This window comes from Lactuca saligna, chromosome 5, assembly GCF_052625555.1.
Source record: "Lactuca saligna cultivar CGN05327 chromosome 5, ASM5262555v1, whole genome shotgun sequence".
In the NCBI taxonomy this organism is placed as follows: domain Eukaryota; kingdom Viridiplantae; phylum Streptophyta; class Magnoliopsida; order Asterales; family Asteraceae; genus Lactuca; species Lactuca saligna.
Window position 1 is genome coordinate 133,568,687 of NC_136421.1, and position 11,484 is coordinate 133,580,170.

The 11,484-nt window shown below is 33.8% G+C and overlaps 3 protein-coding genes across 9 annotated transcripts; 1 reads left to right on the forward strand and 2 right to left on the reverse strand.

Annotated features, from left to right (window-relative positions):
• The first annotated feature begins 374 nt into the window (after positions 1-374).
• On the forward strand, positions 375-7,357 carry LOC145048677 (valine--tRNA ligase, mitochondrial 1-like). Of its 4 annotated transcripts, none has more exons than XM_078997255.1 (21): positions 375-503; positions 780-930; positions 1,039-1,101; positions 1,194-1,363; positions 1,482-1,554; positions 1,733-1,798; positions 1,882-1,965; positions 2,180-2,257; positions 2,371-2,454; positions 2,577-2,656; positions 2,783-2,840; positions 2,926-3,228; positions 3,303-3,473; positions 3,561-3,760; positions 3,849-4,251; positions 4,326-4,577; positions 5,286-5,786; positions 5,864-5,970; positions 6,103-6,202; positions 6,287-6,432; positions 6,981-7,357. In XM_078997255.1, the coding sequence occupies exons 1-21, from the start codon at positions 379-381 to the stop codon at positions 7,153-7,155; spliced, it is 3,390 nt and encodes a 1,129-aa protein (XP_078853381.1). In that variant the 5' UTR covers positions 375-378; the 3' UTR covers positions 7,156-7,357. The 4 variants fall into 4 exon arrangements, with proteins under 4 accessions (XP_078853381.1, XP_078853384.1, XP_078853382.1 ...); XM_078997256.1 differs by having other exon boundaries at positions 386-503; positions 758-930; XM_078997257.1 differs by having other exon boundaries at positions 396-503; positions 706-930.
• Positions 7,358-7,830: 473 nt separating this feature from the next.
• On the reverse strand, positions 7,831-11,249 carry LOC145048680 (putative F-box protein PP2-B2). Of its 4 annotated transcripts, none has more exons than XM_078997263.1 (6): positions 10,133-11,249; positions 9,620-9,735; positions 9,132-9,455; positions 8,749-8,937; positions 8,469-8,575; positions 7,831-8,372 (listed from the first exon to the last, which is right to left on the reverse strand). In XM_078997263.1, the coding sequence occupies exons 3-6, from the start codon at positions 9,243-9,245 to the stop codon at positions 7,964-7,966; spliced, it is 819 nt and encodes a 272-aa protein (XP_078853389.1). In that variant the 5' UTR covers positions 9,246-9,455; positions 9,620-9,735; positions 10,133-11,249; the 3' UTR covers positions 7,831-7,963. The 4 variants fall into 4 exon arrangements, with proteins under 4 accessions (XP_078853389.1, XP_078853388.1, XP_078853391.1 ...); XM_078997262.1 differs by having other exon boundaries at positions 10,125-11,249; XM_078997265.1 differs by lacking the exon at positions 9,620-9,735.
• LOC145045728 (putative receptor-like protein kinase At5g39000) lies at positions 10,092-11,182 on the reverse strand. Its single transcript, XM_078994052.1, has 2 exons — positions 10,609-11,182; positions 10,092-10,516 (listed from the first exon to the last, which is right to left on the reverse strand). The coding sequence occupies exons 1-2, from the start codon at positions 11,180-11,182 to the stop codon at positions 10,092-10,094; spliced, it is 999 nt and encodes a 332-aa protein (XP_078850178.1).
• Positions 11,250-11,484: the final 235 nt, after the last annotated feature.

Genomic DNA, 11,484 nt, shown 5'->3' on the forward strand with positions numbered 1-11,484 from the left:
ATAGGTTTTAACTATCGTATATCATTTATTGACATGACATATCTCACGTGTCATCAGATTAACCAAAAAATAAATATTAATGGACACATATACAATGACAACCGAGAAACCATTTAAAATCGATGAAGGTGACTACAGTGAAATATCGAATCGGACAAATGCTAAAACTTTAATGTGCTACAGTGTCATTTTTCCAAAATTTTCTTCTAAGAAATACTCCATATGTTTACAAAAATTATAGTACCATTTTCCCAAAATTTTCTTCAAGAAATACTCCATATATGCTTAAAAAAAATTACAAAAATAGTATTTGATTAATAAAAAATTTAAAAATATTTAAAAGACAAAAATTTAATGTAAGTTTTCAACTCGTATCGTATGCAAACCAGAGTCCACCCGCTTCGTATGTTACGCACAAAAACCCCAAACCCCTCTTCCTTTCTCAGCCTCCACACTCTTCATATCTGCAGAGTGCAATCCTACTTCTCATTCTTCTGCGATCAGTAAGTCATTCTCTCTCTTTCGATATACAATATATTTGATATGGAATATACGTGAGCACATACTTTTAATTTTGATTTCATTCTCATAACTATTAAAATGCAGAATTGATGTCTAAAATAGTTGTAGATTGAGTTTTCCATTGTGAGATGTAATACTTGTTTGTGCGAATGTTTATTTTCTTAGCTGCTTTTTCTTTGGAAGGATTACATTCGAATCGATTTTAATGTTGAAAAGTATCCCAATGGGGCTTTAGGCTAATTCGATAAAAACATTAGGGCAAAGAGAACGCAAATCAGATTTTCATCAGCCGCATTAGGAGGAGAAACTACTGTAAGTTCCACCGCAGCCACCAGCATGACAAACACAAATCCTGAGGTTCCTCTTTCCGAGGAGGAACTTGAGAGGAAGAAGAAGAAAGAAGAGAAGGTATTTCCTTTTACTTTTTTCAACTTCACTCGATTCTATTCAGGCTTTCTGATATCAATTTAGTATGGAGTAGGAGCTCAAGTTTTTTTTTATTTCTTTGGTGGGTAGGCAAAAGAGAAAGAGATGAAAAGGTTAAAGGCTGCACAAAAAGCAGAAGCAGCCAAACTTAAGGTAATCTTAAGTTGTTAAGTAGTATCTTACTTTAGTGAATTTATCATAATATTAGTTTAATGATCAATTGATTTCATTGATACACATTTAAGGCACAACAAGGACCTTCTATCTCAAAAGCCAGTAAGAAAAAAACAGTAAGGGCAGATGCAAGTAAAGAAAATCCAGAAGACTATATAGATCCAGAAACAGCTTCTGGTGATAAGAAAAAACTTTCTCAACAAATGGCAAAGCAGTTCTCTCCTGTTGCAGTGGAGAAATCGTTAGTTTTTCTATGAATTTTTTTTTCTTTCACAGCATCATCTAGCTCAAATTTCATTGATAATACTTCTATCAGCAATCTTGTTTCTTATTATAAAATTTTAATTACTTATTGCTAGATGGTATGCATGGTGGGAGAAGTCAGGTTTCTTTGAGGCAAATTCCAGCAGCTCTAAACCTCCTTTCACTATCGTGAGTCTTGTGATTTTCTCTACTATTTCGTGTCTATAAATGTTCATAAACAATGATGTATCTAACTATCTATAGATCTTTTTACACAGATTGGTTTTGGGATTGTGGCTTGTGGTTTGTATAAAGCCGTTGATTAATGTAATTTGGTTATGGATGTCTTGTTTATGTGTAAATGCAGGTTCTTCCACCTCCTAATGTGACTGGTGCTCTACACATTGGTCATGCTTTAACTGCTGCTATCCAGGTTTCATGACTTACCCTCATCTTTTATGAGTTTTACAATTCTTTCCTTTTTTCAATTTTATTTGATATTGATTATCATTATAGGATACAATTATTCGTTGGAGGAGAATGTCAGGATACAATACCTTATGGGTGCCTGGAATGGATCATGCAGGAATAGCAACTCAGGTTGAATTTACTTTTAAGGAATAGATATTTCACTAGTTGTTACACTTGGGTGCTGTTTCTTTTTGACTTAATGAGCTTTAACCTAATCCTGTTAGCTATATATGACTTAATGCAGAAAGAACGGTTTAATCTGATTATCTTGCTTTTCTCTTTCATTACATAATACATATACTGTTAGGTTTCTTATGTTTATCTAACAAAGATTCATTGACAGGTGGTGGTGGAGAAAAAAATCATGAGAGAGAGAAAAATGACACGTCATGATGTGGGTCGAGAAAAGTTTGTAGAGGAAGTGAGTTTGACTTCACATCACATGTTATATCTTTGCTTATCAACTTTGAAGTTCATATGTTTAACTTAACTTCAAAGATCTTGTGTTAATTTTATGATGGATGATATTGATAGGTATGGAAATGGAAAGAGGAATATGGTGGAACAATATTGAAACAACTCAGGCGTTTGGGTGCATCTCTAGATTGGTCACGTGAGGTAAAACCTAGAAAAAAGATAACTACAAGAAATATATTTGATATCAGTTTTATCTGAGGTTTCATTATGTTTAATTTTATATATGTATAACAAGTTTATAAATGTTCCTTAAATAATGACAGTGCTTTACCATGGATGAGAAAAGGTCAAATGCTGTAACAGAAGCTTTTGTCAGGCTTTACAAGGAGGGTCTTATTTATAGGTAATATTCACATCAAGAGGTTTCAATATCATCATTAACAAAAGCTTTATTTTCCCTCAAGTTTTTGGTAATTGAAATCTCATTTTATATATTAACATCATGGATACCCTTTTGACTTTTCTTCAGAGACCTAAGGCTAGTCAACTGGGATTGTGTCTTGAGAACAGCAATATCTGATATTGAGGTACACCATGAAGCCATTTCCATTTTCTCAACAGTTATATACAATACAGCAGTTTGTTTCATTTTACATTTTTGCCCCTATATAGGTGGACTATGTTGATATCAAAGAGAAGACACCTCTAAAGGTCCCAGGGTATAAAAACATGGTTGAATTCGGTGTTTTAACCTCTTTTGCTTACCCTTTAGAAGAAAATCTTGGAGAAATTGTGGTGGCTACAACTAGAGTTGAAACAATGCTTGGAGATACTGCTATTGCTGTTCATCCAGAAGATCCAAGATACACTCATCTTCATGGGAAATTTGCATGTCATCCATTTAATGGAAGAAAACTTCCCATAATCTGTGATTCTATCCTTGTTGACCCTAAATTTGGAACTGGTGCAGTCAAGGTAATCTAAACCCTAAACCCTAAACCCTAAACCCTAAACCCTAAACATTTGATGGTGTTTAATTGTTTATGCAGATAACTCCAGCACATGATCCGAATGATTTTGAAGTTGGAAAGCGTCATAAACTGGAGTTCATCAACATTTTTACTGATGATGGGAAGATAAATAGTAATGGGGGTTCAGGTTTTGTAGGGTTACCACGTTTTGAAGCTCGTGTGGCTGTAACCGAGGCTTTGAAGTCTAAGGTATAAAAAAGACATAAATGCCCTTCTTATCCTCATCATAATATCCATTGTCTGTTAACTGTATGCATTAAATACAATACAATACAGGGACTTTATAAAGGGGAAGAAAAGAATGAGATGCGTTTAGGTGTTTGTTCTAGAAGCAATGATGTGGTTGAACCTATGATTAAGCCTCAGTGGTATGTTAACTGCAATGGTATTGCTAAAGAAGCTCTTGATGCTGTTATGGATGAAAATAACAAGAAAATTGATATCATTCCAAAACAATATGCTGCTGAATGGAAAAGGTCACCTTCCTTCTTTACCTTTAAAGTAACACTCATTTTTTTTTTTTTTTCCTGAAAACATTTTGTAACATTTTTAAATAAATTACAGGTGGCTTGAGAACATTCGTGATTGGTGTATATCAAGGCAGCTATGGTGGGGCCACAGGGTTCCTGCATGGTATGTGACATTGGAGGATGATAAACTGAAGGAACTTGGAGCATACAAGGATCATTGGGTGGTTGCTAGGGATGAGAAAGAGGCTGAAGGGGAGGCTAAAAGAGTCTTTTCAGGGAAAAAGTTTCAGTTAACTCAAGATCCTGATGTTCTAGACACCTGGTTTTCTTCAGGGCTTTTCCCATTATCTGTATTAGGGTGGCCTGATAATACTCAAGATCTCAAGACTTTTTATCCAACTGCTGTTCTTGAAACTGGACATGACATTTTATTTTTTTGGGTTGCTCGTATGGTGATGCTTGGGATGAAATTGGGAGGTGATGTTCCTTTCCAAAAGGTTAGTTATAACTTTAATAATTAATATTATTGAAAACAATGCAATAATACTTGATATTAAAAACTGTTCTTTAGGTTTATTTACATCCAATGATTCGTGATGCACATGGAAGAAAAATGTCCAAATCTTTGGGCAATGTGGTGGATCCCATAGAAGTAATATGTGGAATAACCCTAGAGGGTCTTCATAAGAGACTTGAGGAGGGTAATTTGGACCTTACTGAATTAAAAGTTGCCAAAGAAGGGCAAAAGAAGGATTTTCCTAATGGTATTCCTGAATGTGGGGCAGATGCCCTTCGATTTGCCCTTGTCTCATACACTGCTCAGGTATCATCTATTTTATATTATACCCTTCTACACCTTATATATATATATATATATATATATATATATATATATATATATATATATATATATATATATATATATATATTCTCTAAAAGATTTTGTATTCATGGAATTGGAATTCAAGATTCCATTCCATGGTTTATTTGGTTGCCACATGGGTCGAGTCCTTCAAAGTTTGATGGGGGAAGGAGTTCAATAACTTCAATTCACTCTCTGTTTTTGCAAAAAGACCAAAATACCCTTATCGTCTAATTTGAAATAAAAAAAATTCAAAACATTATATTTTTTTGACAGATTTTGCATTGTTAGAATTTCAATTCTTTTGACAGATCCCATTCCATAAAAAAATTCTAGATTAAACCTCCAATTTATTTTTTTGATGAAAGAGACCTTTTATTTTTTTGTTCTTTCCGAAAAAGCCCTCAACTTTGTATTTTTTTGGAAAAAATACAAAGTTGAGGGCTTTTTTGGAAAAAATGATAAAATACAAGGTCTTTTTCAGGCAAAAAAATGAGGTTTAATCCGGAAAAAACACAAAATTGAAGGTATTTTTTGAGATTAACCCTAAAAATTATTGTTAAACTTGAACTATCTCTATGCAATAAACAAAATTCAATTTCGTTCTTTTGTTTTTTTATAAAAAGTCTAAAATACCCTTGATAACATTGTTTCTTTGCATGATTCCAGTCAGACAAAATCAATCTAGACATACAGCGAGTGGTGGGATACAGACAATGGTGTAACAAACTATGGAATGCAGTTCGATTTGCCATGACAAAACTCAATGACAATTATACCCCTCCAAAAACAATAGACCCAAAGAACATGCCCTTCAGTTGCCAATGGATTCTTTCAGTTCTCACCAAAGCGACATCCAAAACCATATCATCTTTAAACTCCTATGAATTCTCAGATGCATCAAGTGCTGTTTATTCATGGTGGCAGTTTCAGCTCTGTGATATCTTCATTGAAGTAATTAAACCTTACTTCTTTGGTGATGATGCATCAATGGCAGCTTCAAAAGCTCATTCACAAGATACTTTGTGGGTGTGTTTGGATACAGGGTTAAGATTGCTTCATCCTTTTATGCCTTTTGTTACTGAAGAATTATGGCAACGACTTCCTTCACCTAAGCATTGTGAAAGAGAGAAGTCTATTATGATCTGTGAATACCCTTCTGTTGTAGAGGTTAGATCTTGAAATATATTAATAATAAACAAATAATTGTAACTAATTTTTATTTTTTATTTATTGGATATAAATAGTCATGGAGAAATGAAAAGATTGAATATGAGATGGAGGTGGTTGAGTCTGCTGTGAAATCACTCAGATCAATTAGGGCAAACTTCCCTGCACAGGAAAGAAATGAAAGGTATTTTATTAAAATCAATAATTGTAAATATATTATTTGTATTTTCTCATAAAGAATATATATATATATATATATATATATATATATATATATATATATATATATATATATATATATATATATTTTGGATAGGCGTGCTGGATTTGCAGTTTCTAGAAACGAACAAACTACAGAGCTTCTGAGACGCCATGAAATGGAGGTTTCAACCTTAGCCAACTTATCCTCATTCACGGTATGTGAAAAAGACGAAAATACCCTTCGCATGTAACATGTAATATTTTATGACATTTTGGGGTTAAAACTTAAAAATTGTCAGGTTCTGAGTGAAAATGATGCTGCTCCAGCTGGATGTGCAGTGTCGGTTGTAAATCAATCACTTTCTGTTTATCTAAAGCTTCAAGGAGCCATTGATGTTAAAAAGGAACGTGAAAAGCTCAATGCAAAGTTGACAGAACTACAAAAGTAAGCACAACACTTGAACATTTACTTTTTGTGAAGTCTTGTTCTTTGACTTTCTTTGTTAAGTCAACAAAATAGGGAAAATGACTTAAAAGCCCAACGAAGTTTCCAAACCATTTAAAAAACCCCAATCATGTTTTGTCTGTTCAAAAAAACCCAATGAACTTAACATTTTGTCTACAAAGTCCAACAATGTTTCAAACCGTTCAGAAAATTCCAGTTTTGTTTTGTTTAAGTTCGTTGGGTTTTTTTTGAACAGTCAAAACATGATTGGAGTTTTTTAAACGTTTTGGAAACTTCGTTAGTCTAACAAGTCAGTTTTCCGATACGGTAATAAGCCACGTCATCTGTTTCTCTTATTTGACTTTCGAGAAAGTGTAACTTAATTGGACTTTTTAGATAAAATGTTAAGTTTGTTGGGTTTTTTTGAACAGACAAAACATGATTGGGGTTTTTTTAACGGTTTGAAAACTTCGTTGTGTTTTTAAGTCATTTTCCCCAACAAAATATATTACCAAATGATGTATGGGTCAATGTTTGACTTTGAACAGGCAAAAGGATAGTTTGAATAAGGCGATGAGTGCGAAAGGGTATGAAGAGAAGGTTCCGGAACATATAAAAGAAGAAAACATGGCCAAATTGACAATGCTAATGCAACAATTACTGTCTTGTGAGGAAGCTACTCAACACTTTGAACGTGAAGTGGCTTCAAAAGCAGAGATCTAAGTCAACCCTCTGATGACATTTATTCAAATGACAATTAGGGAACAAGAGTTGAAGATTTTGATACAATTTTGTGAAATTATTTGTATTTTTACCTTCTTAGGATAACCATTTATATACCATGCGCCTGTTTTGTTGAAGCTCACAACCACTAAATATTTTAAAATAGTTTTCCTGTTAAGCATCCCACAAGAAGTTATATTGAGACTGAAGCCAATGTCAGAATGCAGTTTTTTTTTTTTTTTTTTTTTTTTTTTTTTTTTTAATGATGGATGGCTTCCCATTGGAAATCTGAATAAAGATACAGCCAAGAATGATATACATGTGAAATAGTCTAAAAGAGGACAAGTCACATTGAATTGCAACTTGAATCAAACATTCTATTCTACATTTCATTTCACTTTGTTCTTAATTCTCATTTAGTGAAGATTACTGTCGATTAAATAAGTTCAATTAATAGATGTTTATGTTATCACATTGTTCAAAATACTTAAAATATTTAAATTTTTATCTATCAGCTTAGTGTAAAACTTATAATTTCATTGTTAGTGTTAATGGCATAATCTAAAGAGCACATATTTGTCAAAATTGTAACTTACATAATTATAACATGTGTAATGCATATGCATTCTCCTAGTTTATTATGAATAAGTAACAATGATTCTCAAAGTCAAGGGATGAAAAGCAAATCCTTTACCTATTTACCCTATATGTATATATCAATTCAACAAAAAGTAAACCAATTCATCTATTCATTGATAGATAAGAGAACCTGTTATAATTAATTCATTTCCAATCATAAAAACAGAAGCTATATGGGTTTAAACTCCATGCCTTGCACAGTGAGCCCTTTAAATGACCTGTTATCAGATAGCATCGATTCAAAATGTATCGTAATCCTTGCAGTGGTGGTAGTGTCAGTTTGAAATTCATATACTTGAACTTCCATGCAACCATCGCTCCTTTGCTGTGGAAGGCGTTTCTTTTGATAAACCCGATCCCTAATAAGTGGAGCTTGATGACTAAGTAAATAGATATACCATGGATCAGTCACACCCGAAGTTAATGGCATATACACTTTCACAGGAGGTTCAAAACGAGAATGGTTTTCTTGTAATTTGTAAACAAGGTAAGCTGCGTATGTTGTTTCAGGTGATAGCATATTGGATCTGCATTCTATCCAAAAGAGGTCAACATGATCAAAAGTTGTTTCACTTAATCTGCAAAAAGACATATTGAGTTTAATAAAAATGTTACATGGAAAAAGACAACATGTTCATGCAATATGAAAATCTAGAGACATATAGAGGAAGCACCTTAAGTTGGGTAAAGATCGCGACTCCAAATGCTTATCTGCATATCTTAAGAACAGTTCCGCTGATGGCATATGACATTTCTTCCCATTTTTTGCAAGAAAAAACCACTGCCAATCAGTAAACATTAATTTGTAAGTACTTGTTTCCGAATTATGGAGTTATTCGATCCCTTCGAACTGATGTTCATATATCATATGGGAAATAATTTAACTAACTACAGTTGTGAATGTCTCAAAAACGAAAGGAATGAATCATTCATATCTCAATAATATTAATATACCTCTTTATCATTGTTGATTGCAAACCCTTTGCAAAGAATAGAGTAGAGTTCCTTCTTGGTTTTGAGTCGGAGGCTATGGTACTTTGACAACTTAAGTATCTCTTTCCAGTCATTTGGCAATATTTGTTCCCAGTATGTGTCTGGATGTGATATAGTTTGCATGTCCATGTCCTCCTTCTCATCCTCCACCTATTATATATAAAGCTTACATGTAAATTAGCCCTTTTGATCGAGAATGGAAGAAAACTCGTATTCTATTTGATACAACCAAAACTTGAAAAGTTTCCCACAATTAAAATTGTAAGAGTTCTCTTACACAGTATTATTGTTGCCTTCCAAGAATGTTTGAAACAATATAAACAATCTGAATTATATAACCTTACCCTCTCCAGGGGCTGAAACTCTATGCCTTCTGCTTCAATTGCAGTTACGCAATAGAACTTGACTTGAAGATCAACATTTTCCGTGTTGCTGATAAACTGACAAAATTCAACCATAAACCATCCATCTCCTCTCTCATGTGCTACAAACGAGTTCGAAAATCTTGTCTCCCAGCCAACTTGTACCACAGGCCTAAGAAGTCCCTCCTTTTGCCTCTAAACTTGAAGACCAGGTTTACCCTGTAGGTGATATATGGCGACAATAATTGTGTTCTCACGTGTGTTTTGAATGCCCCATACGATCCTCTTCGCTTGCGCCCTTCAAATCTGCACGAATATATATATATATATATATATATATATATATATATATATATATATATATATATATATATATATATATATATATATATATATATAATTAATTAGTATATACACATGAAATAGTACTCTAAAAAATCTATAAAGCTAGGAGGAGAAGGACAATCAACCTTGATTTAGTTTCACGACCATATGGATCATAATCCCAATTAAAAGCCGCAGTATGTTCGAAACATTCTGCTGATATCATTTCAATGTGTTCCCCATTCTTATTTAAGGAGAACCACTGTCCATTAAAATTAAGAGGTTAAGTTTATGATCAGTACATTTATCATGAGGGTAGTATTTGGAGAGCCAAGATTTTCTTGTTTTTTCAAGTTATGGTTTGTAAACATTTAAAACTAAAACGGAAATCATCTACATATGTGAGTAAATAGATATGTATGATGGGTCGATTTTGAAGTTGTCATGTCTGGTATTGGTGGCCCAATGCATTGTATTTGAAATGTATACGTCAAGCATGCATTATCTAATTCTAACTTGTGGAAGAAAAAAAAAGTCGTCCAATATTGTACAGCTATAATATAATTAACATTTTATAGATCCCGATTAACTATTCATAAAAAAATACTAAGTAATAATCTAAAGCATAGGTTTATAGATATAGCTAATCACCGTTTTACCCTCGTTAATGATGATTCCTTCGGAGAGAAGCATCTCTAGTTCCTCTTTGTTGACCACAGTGTTAACCATCTCTTTAAACTCCACGAATTTGGAGACCCCCTCCTGAAAAAGCTTCTCTTTTTTAGAAATCTCGTGCTGAAACCCAAGCGCAACCTCAAGTTTTTCCACAATGTAAGACATCTTTGGCCGTTCTGAACGGGATTTCTGCAAACATTGATAGGCGATTTCTGAAAATGTTTCTAATGACCTCAAATCCATGTCTTGCTTCAAATGATGAAAGATGATCTCCTCCATTTTCTTCTCCTTGTAGCACTTTTTCCACCATCGCACTAAACTTTGAGGATGATTAGTCTTAGTTTCATAGCATAGGCTCCCACACAACACTTCAAACAAGACCACCCAAAAGAGTATACGTTTGACTCTTTGGTTAGGATACTTGTCTCCATATACATCGGATCTATGTAAAAAAAGGTACCGACAACATTTGTGGCAAGAAAGGATTGCAACCGATTAGCGGGTCCTATTTTCGAGAGTCCCATGTCCGAAACTTTAGCATTCCAATTCTCATCTAACAGAATGTTGGAACTTTTAATATCTCTGTGGATAACTCTTTCTCGTGTCTCCTTGGGATCATGAAGGTAGAACAACCCCCTTGCAGCCCCAAGGCATATCTTGAGACGTTGTGTCCACGTGAGAGTCATGCTACTCAGGTGGCGATCAAGGCTTTCATGAGATGCATACTCATACGCAAGTATCTTCTCACCATCCCCATCACAAAATCCCAGGAGAGAGATGAGGTTTTCATGTATGTAACGGGAAAGCATCAAGATCTCTTTGAAGAACTCAGGATTTCCCTGCCCACAGTTGCTATCCAAACGCTTAAAAGCAACCATGGTTTGCCCCTTAGAGTCAGAGAGCACTCCTTTGTACACCTTCCCGAATCCACCTTCTCCAATAACTTTCTTGTTATCAAAGTTATTGGTGATTGGCTTTATCTCTTCTAAGTTGAAGTGTCTCAGATGATGAAACGCTTCCAGAAAGGCCTCCATTATTTGATAGAGATCAAATGGGTTGTAATTATAAGTTGGATTATAATAAGATGTTCAAGCTCTTTCGAAGGGCAAGGGATGTATATAGTTAAATAACATCAAAGTCCTACAACCGTAAGTACTTGATACACATGTGACCCATTCAATTCCTACCTACCACTTTTTTTTCTTCAGTTCTAAATAATTTTCAAATTATTTTTTTACATGAAAACTTTACATACTTTTCTTTTATTTCATTTCTAAACTTTTTTTTTTTTCAAAACATTTTAAAATTTGAATTTTTTACACCGTTTCTTACTAAA